The sequence below is a fragment of the Oratosquilla oratoria genome, chromosome 4 (genome assembly GCF_046742065.1).
Source record: "Oratosquilla oratoria isolate Oo_2021 chromosome 4, ASM4674206v1, whole genome shotgun sequence".
Classification (NCBI taxonomy): domain Eukaryota; kingdom Metazoa; phylum Arthropoda; class Malacostraca; order Stomatopoda; family Squillidae; genus Oratosquilla; species Oratosquilla oratoria.
The window spans coordinates 18607527-18627707 of NC_134780.1; the positions used below are offsets into that span (position 1 = coordinate 18607527).

A 20181-nucleotide genomic window follows, 5' to 3' on the forward strand; every position below is an offset into this window, starting at 1 on the left:
CCTTACTGTCCGTCTTTTAGGCACTCTTTTATAATAATAATAATAATGATAATAATAATAATAATAATAGTAATAATAATAATAATAATAATAATAATAATGATAATGATAATAATCATAATAATCATAATAATAATAATCATAATAATAATAATAATAATAATAATAATGTGGATAGGAGGTAAAGGGAACACGGGCTGAGGGAAATACTTTTATTCCTGACTAGTTTCGCCTGAGTGGCTTCTTCAGAGGAACATAGTTTGAAGTCAAGTTGGTCAATATATATGGCAAAAGAAGGAACGTGGCAAAGTGTCAGGTTGGTCCCCCACTCGACCTCATCTGTCGGTGTGACGGGCTATCACAGCGGATGGACCAATTATCCGCCTGTTGTTCACGTGGCTGAAATGTCCGTCTGGATCAGGGGCTCTGTGTTTATTATTCGTGACGACAAAGTGTGCTGCTGCTTTAGCCCATATTAAATCCCCAGTCCTCTTATTAATGTTATCATGAATGTTGATAAAAACGGACTCCATCGCCTTTCTTTCCTGCCCTGTAATGTTATCCATGAGAATTTTTGCCTGGTCCCATTTTGGTAGATGGCCTCTTAAAAGAACACCGAGCAGATGTAAGACACCACATGGTTAGTAGTGCAACAGTTAACCATGTCGACGAAAGAGGCCATCTACCAAAATGGGACCAGGCAAAAATTCTCACGGATAACATTACACGGCAGGAAAGAAAGGCGATGGAGTCTTTTGTCTTTCTTCCATTTTATCCAAGCTTTATCCCTTTTGTTTTTTAGCTCCCTACATCTTTTGTTGCACCAGCACTTTACATATCCTATTTCTTGTTTTGTCTTGGAACATACTTTTCCACTCCTTTATGAATTTTTGTCAAAATGTTAAATTTCTCTTCTACTGTTGTTTCCTCCTTGTGTATCCTTTCCTAGTCTGCTTTTTATTTTATTTTTTTCTCATTTTATCAAAATTTGTTTTTCCATACATCAGTCTTCCCTTTCTATATTGTTCGATTTTTTTCCATGGAGTTTTCGTCATTTAGTTCCAGTTCAACTAATATGTGGTCACTTTTACCTATCGGTGTCTTATATTCAATCTTGTCCAATATTTCTTGTTCTGAGGTGATTATTAGTTCCAGTAACGATGGTTCCTCCTCATTTATATACCTAGTATTCTCTTGTATCCATTGCGTACATTGTATGTTCTATAATCATATCAAGTAGTATATTTCCCCATAGGTCGTCTCCACCCTTCACTGTCATCTCTTCCCAGCAGATTTCTTTACAATTAAAGTCACCCATTATAACTATTCTTCCTCCATCTTCCATCATCTTATTTAGTGTTACCCATGTGTTTTCTAACATATTCTTGTGTTCTCTCTCTCCCCATGATGACGTTTTAGTAGGCACATAATTTACCACAAACTTCCTGCTCTTCCCATCCCTGTCCTCTATTTCTATCATAATCATCTCTATTATTTCCATATGTAACATTCTCACATTTATATCCTTCTTAGTCAGGAACATAACTCCACCCCCTTTTTCTACTTCTCTGTTTCTAATCTAATAATTATATGCACCATGTCCTACACTGTTGGGTGGACCTTTCAATTTTGTCTGTACAATTCCCATTATGTCCGGTTCTTTTTCCTTCAGGTAATCATTCAGTTCGTTCAACCCTATTCTTAAGCCATCTATATTTGTGTAAGACACTTTTAATTTTCTGTTACCTCCATCCTGTTTTCTGTTTCCCTTCTGTTTTTCTCTCCTATGAACCATTTCCTCAATATCATGTCCACTACTCTCCAATAGAAATTCTCTTTGTCTGACCCTGTTCTGTTCTCGTTTTTCCCCTTAGCTTCTATTATTTTTGTTTTCTATTATGCTCTTTCCTCTTTATTCATCTCTCTTTTTATCCATACCTGTTTATACTGATCACTTTTTGCTAGTTTCCCTGTTTTGCTAAGATATTCTCTGGTGTCGTTTGTGACCTGAATTTAACCTTAATTGGTCTGATGTTATCTATACTGTATTTCCCTAGGCTATATATTTCTTCAATTTCTTTTCGCTTCTTGTTCATCTTCTTGAAATACTTATAATGTCATGTTTGCTTTTTCCTTTTCCTCCTTTATTCTTGTAGTCCTATTTCGATAATGCTTCTCTTCCATCCCTATTATAATTATACATATCTTTTTATCTGCTAAGTCTCTTAGTATATTCTCCTCCTCTCTCATCACTTTAATAACTATATCCTTATTTTCTTCTTTCATCTGTTGTTTCACTATATCTTTAAATTCAATTTTGTTGTTCTCTTGTACTTTTTTCCAACCACTTACCTCTTTTGCTATAGAGTCTTTATTCTCTTTATTCTTCTTCTTTAATTTCTTCTGATATCTTATAAACCTTTTCCTTTTCCTCTTTTATTCTTGCAGTCCTATTTGAATTATACTTCTCTTCCATCCCTAATATAATTATGCATTTCTTTTTATCCGCTAAGTCTCTTACTATATTCTCCTTCTCTCTCATCACTTTAATAACTTTGTATTTAGTTTGTTCTTTAATCTCCTGTTCCACTATATCTCTAAAAACCTCCCATGTTTCGTTTTTTTTTCCATAAAAGCAGTTATTTTCTCTTTCCATTGATCTATTATTATCTATATTTCTGCTCCTGACACCTCTGCTTCCTTGTTCTTCCTCGTCTGTGTGTTCGGCATATTGGTACTATATTTGCTCTTTTCCAATTTTCTGGAACTTTTCCTTCTTTCAATGAACTGCTTATTTGACTATGTATTTTGTCTGTTAGTTCATTCCTGCATTCTCTCAAAATCCAGTTTGCCGTTTCATCTGGTCCATGCGATTTTCTGACATCGAGTTTACTCAAGTGATTTATTATTTCATTCCTTGTCACTTCTATCTCTTTCATAGGGGGACTTTCTCCTCCCACTCGATATCTCTGGGTTGTATGTTCTCCATCGGAAACACCGATTTAAAATGCTTGTTCATAATTTCTGCCATTTCTATTTCCTCTGTGTATTCAACTCCTCCTTGCCGTAGTTGCTCTAATTCTTGTTTGTTTTTCAGTTTTTTTTTTTTTTTTTTTTTTTACAAATCTGTAAAATAGTTTTGGCTGATCTTTTACATTTTTCTATGACATCTTTTTCTTATTTTCTCTTTTCTTCTCTCCACACTTGTACATATTCATTTCTATAACTAGTATATATTTTCAATTTTTCAGGTCTTTTGTCTTTCTTTCATTTTATCCAGGCTATATCCTTTTTGCCTTTCAACTCCCTGCATATTTTGTTGTACCAACACTTTAGATATCCTTATTCTTGTTTTTGTCTTGGAACATACTTTTCCACTCCTTTATAAATTTTTGTCAAAATATTCCATTTCTCTTCTACTGTTGTTTCCTCCTTGCGTATCCTTTCCCAGTCTGTTTTTTGAAAGAATTATCTTATATGATCAGAATTTGTTTTTCCATACATCTATCTTCCCTTTCTATAGTGTTCGTTTTTTTTCTATGTATTTTTTCTCGTTTAGTTCCAGTTCAACCAATATGTCGTCACTTTTACTTATTGGGATCTTATATTCAATCTTGTCCAATATTTCAGGTTCTGATGTGATTATTAGGTCCAATCTCGATGGTTCTTTCTCATTTCTATACCTAGTATTCTCTTGTATCCATTGCGTCATTGTATGTTCTATAATCATATCAAGTAGTACATTTCCCCATAGGTCGTCTCCATCCTTCACTGTCATCTTTTTCCAATAGATTTCTTTACAATTAAAGTCACTCATTATAACTATTCTTCCTCCATCTTCCATTATCTTATCTAGTGTTATCCTTGTGTCTTCTAACATATTTTTGTGTTCTTTCTATTCCCATAAAGCCGTTTTAGGAGGCACATAATTTACTACAAACTTCCTGCTATTCCCATCCCTGTCCTCCACTTCCATCATAATCATCTCTACTCTATTCTTTCCATATGTGACATTCCTCACATTTATATCCTTCTTAGTCAGGAACATGACTCCATACCCTTGTTTTACCTCTCTGTTTCTAATCCAATAATTATATGCACCATGTCCTACACTGTTGGGTGGTAGTGGACCTTTCAATTTTGTCTTTACAATTCCCATTATGTCCGGTTCTTTTTCCTTCAGGTAATCATTCAGTTCGTTCAAGCCTGTTATTAAGCCATCTATATTTGTGTAAGACACTTTTAATTTTCTGCTACTTCCATTGTGTTTTCTGTTTCCCTTCTGTTTTCCTCTACTATGAACTATTTCCTCACTTTCATATTCACTACTCTCCAATAGAATTTCTCTTTTTCTAACTCTGTTCTGTTCTCGTTTTTTCCCTTAGCTTCTAGTCTTTTTGATTTCTCGTCCTCTCTTTCCTCTTTATTCATCTCTCTTTTTATCCATACCTGTTTATATTGCTCACTTTCTGCTAGTTTCCCTGTTTTTGCTAAGATATTCTCTGGTGTCGTTTGTGACCTGAATCTAATCTTAGTTGGTCTGGTCTTATCTGTATTGTATTTCCCGAGCCTAATCCTTTCTTCTATTTGTTTCCCTATTTCTGGTTCATCTTCTTGCACTTCTAATATCTTTTTTATTTTTTCCTTTTCCTCCTTTATTCTTGTAGTCCTATTTAGATTATACTTCTCTTCCATCCCTAATATAATTATATATTTCTTTATATCCGCTAAGTCTCTTACTGTATTCTCCTTCTCCCACATCACTCTAATAACTGTGTCTTTAGTTTGTTCTTTCATCTGCTGTTCCATTATACCTCTAAATTCAATTTTATTGTTCTCTTGTACTTTTTTCCAACCACTTACCTCTTTTGCTATGGACTCTTTATTTTCTTTATTATTCCTCTTTAATTCCTCATTCTCTTCCTTTACTTCTCTTAACTGTCTTTTTAATTTTTCTATTTCTTTAGTTAGATTTTGATTCTCTTTAGTTCTTCCAGTTTATCAACTCTTTCGGTAACTAGAGTTACTTGGTTAAACCTAACCTCCCATTCTTCGTTCGACTAGTCGGGGGAGGTTGTCACCTCCTCTCTCATTAAATCCATAAAAGTAGTTATCTTCTCTTTCCATTGAGCTGCTATTATCTATATTTCTTCTCTTGACACCTCTGCTTCCTTGTTGTTCCTCGTTTGTATTTTCTGCACCCAATGTGTTTACACCTCTCCTAAGATCCGGGGCCCGTTCGTCCCTTTCCTCATTTCCTTCCATTCTCGTCAGTAATCCCTCTCTTTCTCCTATTTCTTTACCTTCCCACTACACCACGAGCTTCCCCCTTCCCTACTAATACAACAAGGCTTAAGTTTATGTGCATCCCTATTGCTTGCTATAATCCTGGTGTTCTTAACTAGGCATTCACGGGTGGCTGTTTGGTTATGATATTTCTTCAGATGATGTTTAATAGCCCCGTTTTGCAAGTGCATTGATATTCTCCTACTGAGACTACATCTAGTATAACTAATATAAGCTTTTAGAAGCTATATTTATAAGGGAATATAGCCCTATTATAAATATCCAAAGCTACATGATTTCCTTCATTAGTTTGTTTAACAATACAGTGAAGCCACCACCACGACCCGTTACCACACCCTATGTCAATACGCCCCAACACCCCCTCCACCTCTTCCCACCCACTCCATCCATCCTCCCCCCAACCGACGTCGCAAGCCCCAAACCCCCCAACCCCCTCCTTCCCGACATGATAGGTCATCAACCCCTCCCACTACCCCTTCCACCACCCAAGCCGGCTAGGTTCGCATATATAAGTCACCACCCGACGATTTCCTTCGCCATTTCTTTGGACCTTTAATTTTGTAAGTATTTGTTGTCTACTTTTTATTTATTGGTATCTATTTCCATGATTGTGAATTTTTGTTGAGGTTAACACCCTTGTTCTTTATTTATGTATGTCTGTAATTTTTATGTTACAGATTTTCCTGAAGATGTCTCCTTGCAGACGAAACGTTGAATAAATGAATAATTTTGGCAATCTGGTCTATGCCCACCCTTCAAATGGCAGAGTACTGGTTAGAAAGCTTCAGAATAGATGCTGAGCAGAATCAAGGTCTAAATATACAGGTCAGACCGTTTACATTCTTCTGCGCAGCTTCTGACGTCATTTGGCTGAGTCCATTTTCTCTTTGTGATACACTGAAGAAAACTGTGAAACGCCAAGGAAGACAGGAACTATAATATTTTATATATATATATCATATATATATATATATTCATATATATAGACAGGAACTATAATATTTTATATATATTTCTTATATAATATTTGTCAGAATATAACTAATTGCGTGGAGCAGTGCGAGCGAAGGCGACGTCATTTTCGAACGACGGACCAGCTTCAACTGACAGCTATAGGACCCGCTAACCCCACTTTGAACAGCCAGGTGATGTTCACGGGCAAAGACTATAAAAGAAAGACAGGAAGGGTTCGTAAGGTGTTTAGCAAAAATATGTAGCCAGAATTAATGCCAAATACCGCTAGATTATTGGGGTTTTAACGCCATCTATTGAGCGGTTGAAAATTTAAAAATCGAAGCGATAGCTATTGTTGCCATTTTATTGTATTTTATATATTTTTAGAATTATATATTGATTGATATTTTCGGCCTTGTATATGATTATTATTTTAGTTCAATACTTTTTTTTTTTTACTTCATTTGTAACCATTACTGTGTAAATAGTATTTGCTTTCACATACTTGACATTTGACAATATCTCGTATATATAATATCTTTCATACCTCTGAATTTTTCATAAAATATAAAGAAAAATTATAATATACACACACACACACACACATATACATACGCACACACACATAATATATATATATATATATATATATATATATATATATATATATATATATAATTCTCTTATTTGATTTATATACATATGAATTTCTTTATCATTAGTCTTCATGGGTATTATATGTGGTAATATGGGCAAATGAAAGCTTAGGTTTTATTTCATAATTTTATTAATTCCAAAGAACATCTACCAGAACAATTTCTATTCTTATCACATTATCACATTTATGCCAAGAGTGTGAAGCAGGTCTATAAAACATCTATATAACTGTGGACTCAATTGTGGTACTAATATCTGTTGTTGCAATTTGACATATGTTGCTTACTTTTTATGATTTACAGGTCTTATAGAATTATGCAATGCTAATAAATGGTCAGTACTAACCAAAGTTCTCATCCAATGAACTTGGCAAGATTTCCATTTCAATTTGCTGGTGATGCAAAGTACTTGCAGTATCCAAGTGCAGGTCAATATCTGTAAAATAATATATGTGATGTTTTGTAGTTATAAACAGATAATGTATGTAAGGTATCTATGCTCAGAATTTAGTTTGTAATTTCAAGTTGAAATATGTTTTGTGCAAATACAAAAATTAGCTAATGGCAATGAAAGAATATTCTAAATAATGTTCAACTTTAAAGTAATACAGAAATATATAATATATAGAGACAACCAATGTTTTGTTTCAAATGCAATGTGCTAATAAAATAAAGTCATTTCAATTAACCTTATAACTGTACTATACTATTTACACATTGATCAAGCACTTACCTGCATCCATACTGGTTATTTCTGGCTCATCTGGGTGTGCTGGATCTGATAGATAATATAACGCATAATGAAAATCATTACTTCTTACCAAACAATGTTAATTATTGTAATCTTATGATAATGTATATATAAAACTGCATTGACTCACTCAGCAGGCAAATTTTGATCTGGGTATGCATTGGGGCACAAACGGGTTGATGATGCATATTGCCGTTGAGAAAAATTATGGCTACATATCCTTTGACTTTTATTTAATTGTGTAGGTGTTTTCTTCCTTAATGTCGATATACCGGTTACTTGTATCCACTTTGAACATCTATCAAAAAAGAAGAGAATGTTGATTTACAATTTTACTTAATGAATAAAATGACACTTATATGTCTATAATACTTAATGTTGGCAGTACAATATACACTTACCTTTGTGGTTCTTTAGGAAACCGATGGTACATGAATTCAGGATGAGAACTTTTGGACCGTTTGAACCAACCATGTGTTCCAAGTCACATATGGCTGAAATGTAAACATGCAGACGATCCAAAAAGCCCGCTAATTCTTTCCGAATAAAGCACAGCGATCTCTAGCGTTGGTTGAAGTAACTAAACTCATGAGTAATCAGTTAGGCTATTTACACCTTTTTCGTGCCTTCCAGTCTTTCGTATATAGTCTTTGTTCACGGGCCCGCTGCGCCAACTCCCTCGAAATTCGGTCGGAAGTGGTTAGACCTTATATTCTTAGATTTTGAGCAGAATATTGTCTTTTTTGCGAGTATTTTGTATTTAGTGGTTTGTCTTTGTTTGATATATGGGATCGGGATTCGTAGAACTGTGTGTCTATCATCATTTATGTGTTGTGTTGTTCTGTACAGGAGAAATATTTGTGTCTAAATGTAGATGTTCTGTTGATGTTTTGTTTTAGTATAGCCTGTTATTATTCCTTGTGTTGTTTGTAGAGTATTTCTTTGTTTTCTTTATTGTTGTATACTATGTTGTGACTTTATAGTTAAATGTAGTTCTCATGAAATGTTTACATTGATAAATGTTTCGTTCAAATCCAGTGTCTGCCTTCGCCCTAAGTATGTTTATTTAATCTTTAACTGCCAGATCTTTAGTATGTGGAGTGAGGGTCATGTATAGAATATTATTATTATCTTATTTATTTATTTATTTATTTATTTATTTATTTATTTATTTATTTATTTATTTATTTACCTATTTATTTATCTATTTTTGGAGGGAGGGGAGTTGACAGTTTACTCTGACTTTTGGGTGCTTCCCAAAATAATGGTTGTCATGAGTAAACATTATCCTTGAGGAGTTCTGAGGTGATACATGCATTCTACTTTGTGTCAACCAAAGGTTACAGATGATTGAACAGCACAAGCACATCCAGATTTCCCTTTTTAAGACCCCATCCACGGTATGATCTAACCTTGAGTCTGCCGGACAGATCTGGTCGGATCCGACCAGATTGGATCGTGTATGGACTGATTTGGATTTGTCAGATTGACATATACGATCCGATCTGGTCGGATCCAATGAAATTTGACAGGCGGGCTCAACACCAGATTGTATCGTGGATTACCTTACACCAACCAGCGGTGTTTTTTTTTTTATTCCAGGGCCAACCGGGGCACGGGATAACCTTTAAGGGGTGTGAAACCTTGGGTTTGGCAATTTAACAAAAATAATAATTTTCCTTTTTTGAGTGTTTAACCACTTTAACAGCAGCGATAAAGAAAACACTTCTTTTGTTAGGTTGCCCAGTGTAACATACTGAAATACAGAAAACGAGGTGGAACCTTGGAACAGTGCTGAAAGATAACGAGGTAATGTGAATCAGCAACCCAAGTATGTCTGAGTTTTACTGTGTTAACTATATCAATAACATCCGTTATTTACTTAAAATAATAGCATGAAATACTTGAAAGTAGTGCAGTATGATAATTTAACAATATTTCAATAAGATAATATGAATATTATTAAAATTAACAACTGAAAATCGGTGGCGCTGCTAGGCCACTACTGTTTACATTCTTTTTACAAACAAGATTGCGTTCCCACATCGAAGAGTCAAAAGCAAATTTGTATTGGGTGGATGTTACTAGGCGAGTTTTATTCTTAGGCCTCTTTCACATGAGGCTGATCTATGCAGAAACCTACCTTCCAGCATTGCGAAGGGGACGTATTCTGATGAAATTCTCTGCGATATTATTTCCATTGAGCAATATTATGTCCATTCTTATAAGAGCCCTAAGAAAAAACACTCATCCAATACAAAAATATACTTTCCTTGCCGGCGACACCAGTGAAATGTGGCAACAAACTGAGTAGAAATCACCATCAACCCTACAGTAATTCATCTTTTCTATTTCTTTTACAGATTATTAACCCTTCATCATGTTAAACAAAAGAAATAGAATGAGGAATGCGTGCGCTTTGGTTTCACATGCATGGGAAATTATGGTTTGCTAAAAAAAAAAAAAAAGTGCATGGTTTGTAATGTTGTGATTTTCAATTCAAATCTGAAACTATCTAAGCTTCAAGAGCACTTCAACAATAAGCACGGTGGAGGCGATGTTGAAGGCCATGTTTTTAAAGCATTGAAAACTAAAAGAACCCGTTTTGATTCTCGAGGAACTCTTCCAAGAGTAGGTTTCGTTTCTGTTGACAAACCACTGCTGCTGGCTTTGTACAAAGTGGCATATAAAGTAGTCAAGTCCAAGAAGTTCCATACAATTGCAGAACTGATCACACCGTGTGTATTAGATATGGTAACATTTGTTCTGGGCCAAAAATTATATATATATATATATATATATATATATATATATATCAGATAATTTTTATGACCATCGCGCAAGGATTCGAACCCGCGCTGTACATGACGACAAGAGGCCCGCCATGATTACCGCCTTAGACCGCTCGACCAACTGATACTTAAAATCGTCCGAACTCAGAACACTTACTGGTTCTCGAGATTGAGAAGGTCACTACCTGCAACCCTATTCTCATTTTTACCATACGACCAAGTACACTCGTGGGAGGGGTAAGGACCGGATCAAATCCTTTTCACGCTTCGTCATTGTAACCATACGAGGAATTCGCTAGTGGACAGCGACATTAATCAGATAATTTTTATGACCATCAAGCAAGGATTCGAACCTGCGCTGTACATGACGACAAGCGTGAAAAGGATTTGATCCGGTCCTTACCCCTCCCACGAGTGTACTTGGTCGTATGGTAAAAATGAGAATAGGGTTGCAGGTAGTGACCTTCTCAATCTCGAGAACCAGTAAGTGTTCTGAGTCCGGACGATTTTAAGTATCAGTTGGTCGAGCGGTCTAAGGCGGTAGTCATGGCGGGCCTCTTGTCGTCATGTACAGCGCGGGTTCGAATCCTTGCGCGATGGTCATAAAAATTATCTGATTAATGTCGCTGCCCACTAGCGAATTCCTCGTATATATATATATATATATATATATATATATATATATTGTCGCTATCAGATAATGTCATTCACGGCCGAATTTGTGATTTGAGTGAAGACATTATGGATCCTTGTCTCAAATGTCAGATCTAGTTCCCTGAAGATCTTTCTCCTGTTGAATGAATCAAATGATATATCAAATTGCAGTCAACTCATTGCATTGGTTAGTTACAGTATATCAGTTATGGTACTGTAAAAGAAGATTTCCTGTTTTGTGAAGAGCTGATAACAACTACAATGGGAAATGATGTATACCAATTTGTGAAAGACTTCTTTGCTAAACTATTGACTGTGTGTGCAGCTGACGGTGTTCCTATGATGCTAGGGAATAAATCTGGATTTTCTGTACTGATGAAGAAGATTCCACACTTGCAACTCACCCGCTGTTTCCTTCATCGTCATGCTTTGACAGCAAAAACATTACCTCCAAAGTTGAAAAAAGTATTCGACAATTGTGTAAAGACCATCGACTGGATTAGGGGTCTCTGAATTACTGCATCTTTAAGTTGTTTTATGAAGATCTGGGGAATGAACATACAGTTTTGCTTTTCTACATAGAAGATCTCTGGCTTTCACGGAGGAGAGTTTTAACTCGCTTTTTCGAACTGCGGCAAGAAATAAAAGTTTTTCTGGAGGAACGTGACTATGATCTACTTGAAGAATTGAAATAATAAAATTTCATGACCATGTTGGCTTACTTGGCTGGCATTTTCACTCGTATGAATGATCTGAGTATATCTCTTCAAGGGAAAAAGATAAACATTGAAATGTTGCGAAAAGTTGAATGAAAACTTTACCTCTTTGGCGTCGACGGATGAAAAGAGGTAATCCCCCCCCCCCAGAAAGCAAAGGTTATACAAACGGTTGTTGAAAGGTTGTCACATACGACGCATACTTTCAAGTATGTGATGAAACAATTTTTTTTTTTTTTTTTAAATATATATTCACGTAGACAATACTTAAAGAACGCTGTCTATATAGTTTTAGTAATTTTATTTATCCTTGAGACAAAAAAATACTTTTTCTTTCAAAGTTTGTCAAAAGTTTGTTTAAATTTCGTCATCGTATAGCAAGAGAATTTTTTAATCAAAATTAACTTATTTTGTTACTGCATTCGGTTTTACATTGATAAAATTCCAATATTGCTGTTATTAAACAAACACTTTTCACACACCTTCAACAAACATTTACTAAAAGTACACAATCATTGATTTCGGGGTGGGGGAGTAATCTATAAAGTTTTCCGTCTCTTGAAGAAAAGATCGATGATAATGGATCTATAACTCCTTATGTGCGTGAAGAAATTGTCTCACTTGGAAATGTTGTTATTTTGCAGCTGAGAAACTGAAAAATTCAGAAGAATGAATCATGAATCCATATTCCTACAGTTTGGATGATATGTCAGATGATGAAGAGCTGGAGGAAGATCTGGTTGGTTTGCGGACAAATTGTGCTATTGAAATGCAACTTGAAAGCAAGACTTTGGAGGAGTACTGGTGTTCAGCAATATATTTCCAAGACATTGTGGAAAAGCACTAGATGTCCTTATCCCATTGGCGACGACATACTTATGTGAATCTAGATTTAGTTTTTTTTTTTTTTTGGTCAGTCAAGACAATATCTAGAAGTCGCATGAATGTACAGGCAGACATGCGGATGGCTGTCAGTAACAAAGTGCCACATTTTAACAAAATCATAAACAGGAAAAAAGTGATTAAATTTAAATTCTACGTTTTTGAATGTTACTTTTTATGTTTTTTTTTCAATTTACACTAACGTTGAATGAAAAGCTTATTTTTTGTGCACTGTTTGTTCGTATTTGAATTTGCTATAACGGTTTTTTATTTCCTTCCTTTCCATGTCATTCAAATATTATCTTAAATTTGTTGCTCAAATTTAGAATATATTGCCCTCTTAATCTTCATATGAGTTATTACTTTGGTAGGAAGTGCGGAATCATATTTTCTAGAGGTACGAGGCATAGAAACGGTTGGGAACCCCTGTTTTACTTAGATATATACGTTTATATATATATATATATATATATATATATATATATATATATATATATATATAATATATACCTGTACATATATATGTTTTGTGTATTATTTTCTATTTGCTTATTACTTATCCATTCGTTTGTTTGTTTGTTTGCTTTGTTTATAAATATATTCTTTCACATTTTTCTGCAGTAGTCGCGATCATGTCACCAATGCGAAACAGTGACCTGTCCCCCATCAAGAGAAGTGATCTCTCCGGCTAAATTATTTTAATAGATAATTCCTTAGTTTCAAACTCTTGAAATTATGTTGAGAATTGTGTGTGTGGTTGACAAATTCAAATTCAAAAGATTTATTGACATTGGGAAATTATACATCAAAAGGGGTGTATTAGCATGCTAATATTAAATATACCCGCACAGACGTTTAAATAAATAATTAATAGTTCAGCTTTACATTTGTGAACTTTTTAAAAAAAAATTGAGGAGTGTTATTATCTAAAAAGTAATATACCTGTTCAGAGTAATCATTAGGTCAGGATGCCTATATTCCATTAGTTCGCTACATCCCATTACATAATGTTGTAAGGTATGTGAATTTGTTTGTCTACACAACTTACATGGTACATCATCGCCTACATATTGCCAACAATATCTGTATCCCAGCCTCATTCTCATGGTTATTGTATCTACCTTCGCTCCAGCCTTACCATAAGTGACTCTTGTATTTTCAGTTACGTACAAATAATGTTTCATACTTGCACTTCCACTGTTTAATATTCGTTGAATTTCTTTTGTCTCCCATTCGTTTCTCTTTCGGTTCATTGACTTCTTGATTTCACTGATACTTACTATGTTTTTATATCTATATGTTTTTTACCTGTGGCTTCTTTTGCCAATTTGTCAGCTACTTCGTTCAAATGTATGCCAATGTGGGAAGGTATCCAAAAGAAATTCACAGAATAATGTGGTTGACAAGACATATTTGCCTTTAACATTACTGATCGAGTGTCCCACCATCGTTAGTCTTTTGTGATAGTGTTTATTGTGTTGGTTTCGCGTAAGACATGGGCTAAATTGCGAGTTGAAAATACTTGTGGAGCTGCTCGGCGTTTCACGGAAAGTGGAAAGAACAGCTATGGTCAACTCCCCATACACTATCACAGAATACAATGGCATACATCGGTTCTATTCCAGTATCACGCAAACACGATTTCACTTCTTTCATTTTTGCATTTGAAAGATTTTTTTTTTCCTCGGGGATGGCTACATTAGGTTAGGTTAGATGAGATTGAATTAAGTCAGCTATTGGTTAGTGTAAGCTTCATGTTAGATATTTGTGTTTGCGTGATTATGGAATTCTACTCATCACTTCTTGCTTAGATGTGAAGGAGGGTAGTAGAGGATGAGATTTGTCATTGATTAGAGAAATTGTTGAAGTGGCATGGAATTTTAGAGCCTTCACTAAAACAAGTATGTTACAGCGTTGAAAGAGAATAAATACACTTGCAGCATGCGATGAGTAGTTCATACATGATCAGCATTGCGCACAACCGTTTCACCTCTTGTGTCAATGCATGGGGGTGATAAAGTGTTTTCCTTTCTTGGTAATTAGTCTTAAGAAGACCGCGCATTTCTGAACCTCAGTACCTAAACGTAATATAACTTGCATGACTAGACCAATTCTAACCTAACCAAACCGAACATAACGTAACCTAACGTAACCCAACCTAACCTAACCTAATAGAGCACCGATATTCATTATTGTGGCCATATCCTCTATCTTGACTGATTAATTTCTTATACCAGTCAATGTAGTTTAATTACACTATATAAAACTTAATTGTTTTTACGCCATCTTTGCTCAGTCCAATTCAATTTTGGAAGTTGTATCGTCCTGTTTGCGTAGATGGATGATGCATATTTCAATTTACATGATCGTGTGGGCCACACACTTTCAGGTTTGTATCGTGGGAGCCACTCACTCACAGTATATGGTGACATACTGTGCATTATTTTTTTAATCGTGTTTCACTAACCCCATCGTACTGTTTACTAACCTTTTTCAAGGTAAATTACATTAAGGCAATTTTCTGGGTGCCTTATTAGCGAGGAAAATATCGTTAGGCAAACAAGAACGTGCCATATTTCGACTGGTTTGACAGGAAGAGAAAGGTAGTGGACACAGTAGCTGGGAGGAACGTGACGTAATTTTGTAGGTAAGCTTAATCAATTTGAATCTAGTTTTGAGTAGTCCTAGCTAGAAATCGAACGGTTTTTTTTTGTAATATATATATATTTCAGAAGGAAATGCAGTGGGAGAAGGGAACTGTATATGTCTAAATTAAAACTAGCTCGAAGAGAAACAGGAAGAATGTCCAACGTACTCGGTAACCTAATGTAGGTGAATTCACTTTATTTATTTAAATCTGACTGCAGCCAGGCTTCCATTCATGCCTCTGGCACCATCTGCATCTTTTTTAGGTGGAACTGTTCTCATAATAGGGGACTCCAGGCTCTGAAATGGGGAATGGGGTGGTCCCACGGGTGGGTCAGGGTCTATAATGAACCCCTTCGATTGGGGTCCGCGGGGTGTCACGGTCCATAATTAATGATCCCGTTCAAGGAGGGGTCCGCCGGGTGTGTGGGGGTCACTCTCCATTGTCACCCTGTTTAAGGGAGGTCTGCTAGGGGCCACAGTTAACCCGATAAAGAGGGGCATATAAGGGGTCGCGATCCTTACTGAACCCGCTCAAAGGGGGCCGTGGAAGAGATGTGGTCTACAGAGACCCAGTTCAAGGCAGTGGGTTAGGTTAGGTTAGAGGAGGGTGGCAGTCCAAAGTGATTCCGTTATGTTGGATCAGAACTTTGATGTGGGCAGTGGATTGTATTTCTCAGGAGTTCTGGAGCGATGTGTGGCGATCGTAACCAAGAATTTCAAATTATATCCTCGTAATGAATGGGAATGGTTGGTTCCTTCCCAGATGAAATAGAAATAATATACAGTATATTTATTTATAACGCCACTGACTCTGCCGATTGATTAGCGATTTGGAATGTTATGAAATATCTTCTACATTTTTTATTTTAGTTTCGTATGACCATGCTATTTCATTTATTGAACTGTACGGTTATTATTCACTGACACATGCTAGTACAGCCAAATTATTTTTGCTCTTCACTTGTCTCACCTGCTCGCTCGTTCTCTTTTTCTATCTCACCTTTAGGAAGAAATGTCAATGTAATAGTACTGGGAGACCTTAATGCTAGAGTGGGAAATGGTCCAATAGATGGAGTGGTTGGGAAGTGTGGAGTTCCAGGAAAGAATCGTAGTGGAGAGTTGATGGTGGAAATGTGTCTAGAAAGAGAGCTGATGATAGCAAATACAGTGTTTCGGAAGAAAGTCAAGCATAAGTACACATGGGAGAGGGTGGTGGAGGGAAGGGTGGTAGATAGAGCGCTAATGGATTATGTAGTGGTAAATAGGATTATGATAGGAAGAGTTAAGGATGTACATGTGCTAAGGGGAGAGGGTGGGGGAATATCAGATCATTTTTTGGTGGAAGGTAAGTTGAGAGTGGAGGATAGATGGAGAAGGAGGAAAGGGACAAAAGGTAGGGAGGTTCTTAGAGTGAACTCCTTGAATGAAAAGGAAAAGGAGAAGGAGTACGAAAAGAAGCTGAAGGAGGAGTGGGAGGGAGTAAAGGATAGAGTAGAGGTGGGTGTGGAGGAGGAATGGGGATGGTTCAAGGAGGGAGTCATAAAGTGTGCAAGGATGGTGTGTGGAACAAGAAGGACAGGGGGAAATAGAAGAAAGGGTAGTGAGTGGTGGGATGAGGAAACAAAGAAGGTTGTAGAAGAGAAGAAGCGAGCATTCACAGATTGGTTACAAAAGAGGACAGGGGAGTCATATGAGACGTACAAAGAAAAGAAAAGAGAAGTAAAGCAAAAGGTAAAGGAGGCAAAGAGGAGAGCAGATGTGAAATGGGGTAGGAGTATGACAGAAAATTTTGAAAGTAATAAAAAGATGTTTTGGAAAGAAATTAAGAGAGGAAGAGGAGGCGAATCAAGTAGGGAAGAAAAGGTAAAAGGTACAGATGGAGAGTTGATAATGGAAGAGATGGCAGTGAGGGGAAGATGGGCAGAATATTTTAGGGAGTTGCTGAATGTGAAGGAGGATAGGGAAGGAAAGATAGCTGCAGTGGGAAATACGAAGAAAATGAGAGTGATGAGTGAGGAGAATGGAGGAGAAATAAGGAAGGATGAGGTGAAGGCAGTTGTAAAGATGATGAAAGCAGGTAAGGCACCTGGTCTGGATGATGTCATGCAGAATGTCTGAAAAAGGGAGGTTCAGTGATGGTGGACTGGTTGGTGAGATTATTTAATGTTTGCTGGAGAGAGGGTAGAGTACCGGAGGACTGGAGTAGTGCCTGTATAGTTCCTCTTTACAAGGGAAAAGGGGACAAGTGTGAATGTAGTAATTTCAGAGGGATTAGCCTGTTGAGTGTAGTAGGGAAGGCTTATGGGAGAATCTTAATTGAGAGGATTAGGAGAGGAACAGAAGGAGTAATTGGTGAGGAACAGTGTGGATTTAGGACAGGTAGAGGTTGTGTAGATCAGATCTTTGTGGTAAGACAGATATGTGAGAAAGCTATAGGAAAGGGGAAGGATGTTTTTTGGGCTTTTGTGGATCTGGAAAAGGCTTATGATAGGGTAGACAGAAAGGCACTGTGGGAGGTTATGCAGATTTATGGGATAGGAGGAAAGCTTTTGGGAGCTGTCAAGAGTTTTTATGTGAGTAGTAGAGCATGTGTTAGGATTGGAAATGGAGAGAGTGAGTGGTTTGAAGTAAAGGTGGGACTTCGTCAAGGATGCGTTATGTCGCCCTGGCTGTTCAACTTATACATGGATGGGGTGGTGCGAGAGGTGAATGCTAGGGTAGTGAGTCAGGGATTGGAGATGGTTAAAGAAAATGGAGAAAAGTGGGAGGTGAGCCAGCTGTTGTTTGCGGACGACACTGCGCTTGTGGCAGGGTCAGAGGAGGGATTGAGGAAGCTGGTGGCAGAGTTTGGGAGAGTATGTGATAGAAGAAAGCTAAAGATAAATGTGGGTAAAAGTAAGGTGATGAGATGTACAAGGGGTGAAAGTGGCAGTAGACTGGAAGTGAACATTAAGGGAGAGCGACTGGAGGAAGTGGATAGTTTTAGATACTTGGGTGCAAGTGTAGCAGGAAAAGGTGGAGTGAAGGTGGAGGTAGAATGTAGATTGAGAGAAGCGAGTAAATGCCTTGGTGGTTTAAAGAGTGTAATGAGAAATAGACATTTGGGAATGGATGCGAAGAGGAGACTGTATGAAGGAGTGATTGTGCCAACAGCACTGTATGGGGCTGAAACGTGGAACATAAGAGAAGAAGAGAGAAGGAGTTTGAATGTGTTTGAGATGAGGTGTCTGAGAAGTATGGTGGGGGTTACTAGGCTAGATAGAGTGAGAAATGAGGAGGTGAGGAGGAGAACAGGGGTGAAAAAGGATTTGGGAGAGAGGGTTGATGAAAGAATATTAGGATGGTTTGGACACATGGAAAGAATGAGTGAAGAAAGACTAGTAAAAGAGGTATGGAAGGCAGATGTGGAGGGAGTGAACATGAGGGGACGTCCTAGGATGAGGTGGATGGATGGGGTGAAGGGGGCTTTGGGGAAGAGGGGAATGTCTGTTGAGGAAGGAAGGGAGAGGACGGAAGACAGAGGTGAGTGGAGAATGGTTGTATATGGATGATGTTGTGACTGCATGGGGAGAAATGGGCGGGGGTGGGGTGGGGGGGGGTAGTGTGTGTGAGTGAGTTTTGACGCAGCCCGAAGGGATTTCTCCCCGTCCTCTCCTTATATGCAAGGGGGGACGGAGAGGGGGGTCGCCGATTAAATGAAGCGGCCTTGCTGTGGATGTGCTGTGTCCTGCGACACTGCTTCTGACCCAGGGCGGTGGGCAGGGTGCAGGGATGACCCGTCATCCAGGAGGTGCTCAGATGAGAGGAAGGGTGGGAGGGGTGTGGAGTGTATTTAGGGATGAAATGGGTGGGAGTGTTTTTATGCCTTTCCCTTTTTGGCTACCTCCCTTGGAAGGGGGAAAAAGCCTTGGTATATGTATGTATGTACCTTTCTTTTACCTTACACCCATGTATATGATCATGCATGATACAGACATGGCGACATTGTGTGTCCTCTCAGGCCTAGATATATTCTGAACTATTTCATCTTTCTACATCTCTCCTTCCCATTCTCTTGCATACTTTCACTGGCCTCAGCTACTTTCCTTTCCACTATCTACTTCACCGAGTTCAAGGGATCAAAAGAGCGAGGACAATAACGTTTTTGATAATATGAATGTTTCCTCTCCAATGTGTTATACTCTTCTAAACTATGTCACAATGTAAGCATTATTTCGTAACAAAAATGGTTTGTCCGCTTACAAAATTTCTACATCAGCATTATTATAATCAATCACCTCTATTTAATAATATTTCGAACACCAGGCGACACTCTCATTCAACCTACACTCAGCACTTTTAAATATATACAAGGCGCGAGTCTGACTCAGCTATCTTTGACGCCTGTCGGCCGTCGGCCGTTGCCTCACAAGTTTTCATAACAACTGACCCTGGATTAGCATTCGTTCTCCATCTAACTCTCGATCTACTCTGATTTACCTTAAATGTCTACCTCTACCGGCCTCTTACAGGTGCCAAGAATTGTGGCGACACACTAGGTATTTCTCGCTAGTATGCTACTTGCTTTTGCTACTACGTTTAAGTAGAAACGATTTCGGTTACGATCTTATATTTTTCAATTTCCTAAATGTCAAACTACTCTTACGTCATATAGTGAGAAACTGAATGAGGAACTAAGAGAAGTTAAATCTAAAGTACGAATATTAGACACATCGTTGAAATGTTCTTACGGAAGTTTAGAACATTATAACCGAAGTCATTTCTACAAAGGAAGTAGCAAAAGTGAGTAGCGTGCTAGCCTAGTGTACCACCACCATATA

The 20181-nt window shown here is 37.2% G+C and overlaps 1 protein-coding gene across 1 annotated transcript; it reads left to right on the forward strand.

The window, feature by feature from the left end:
• The first annotated feature begins 9014 nt into the window (after nucleotides 1-9014).
• LOC143024415 (protein FAM200C-like) lies at nucleotides 9015-11627 on the forward strand. The gene is made up of 3 exons (XM_076183216.1): nucleotides 9015-9068; nucleotides 10189-10422; nucleotides 11313-11627. The coding sequence occupies exons 1-3, from the start codon at nucleotides 9015-9017 to the stop codon at nucleotides 11625-11627; spliced, it is 603 nt and encodes a 200-aa protein (XP_076039331.1).
• Nucleotides 11628-20181: the final 8554 nt, after the last annotated feature.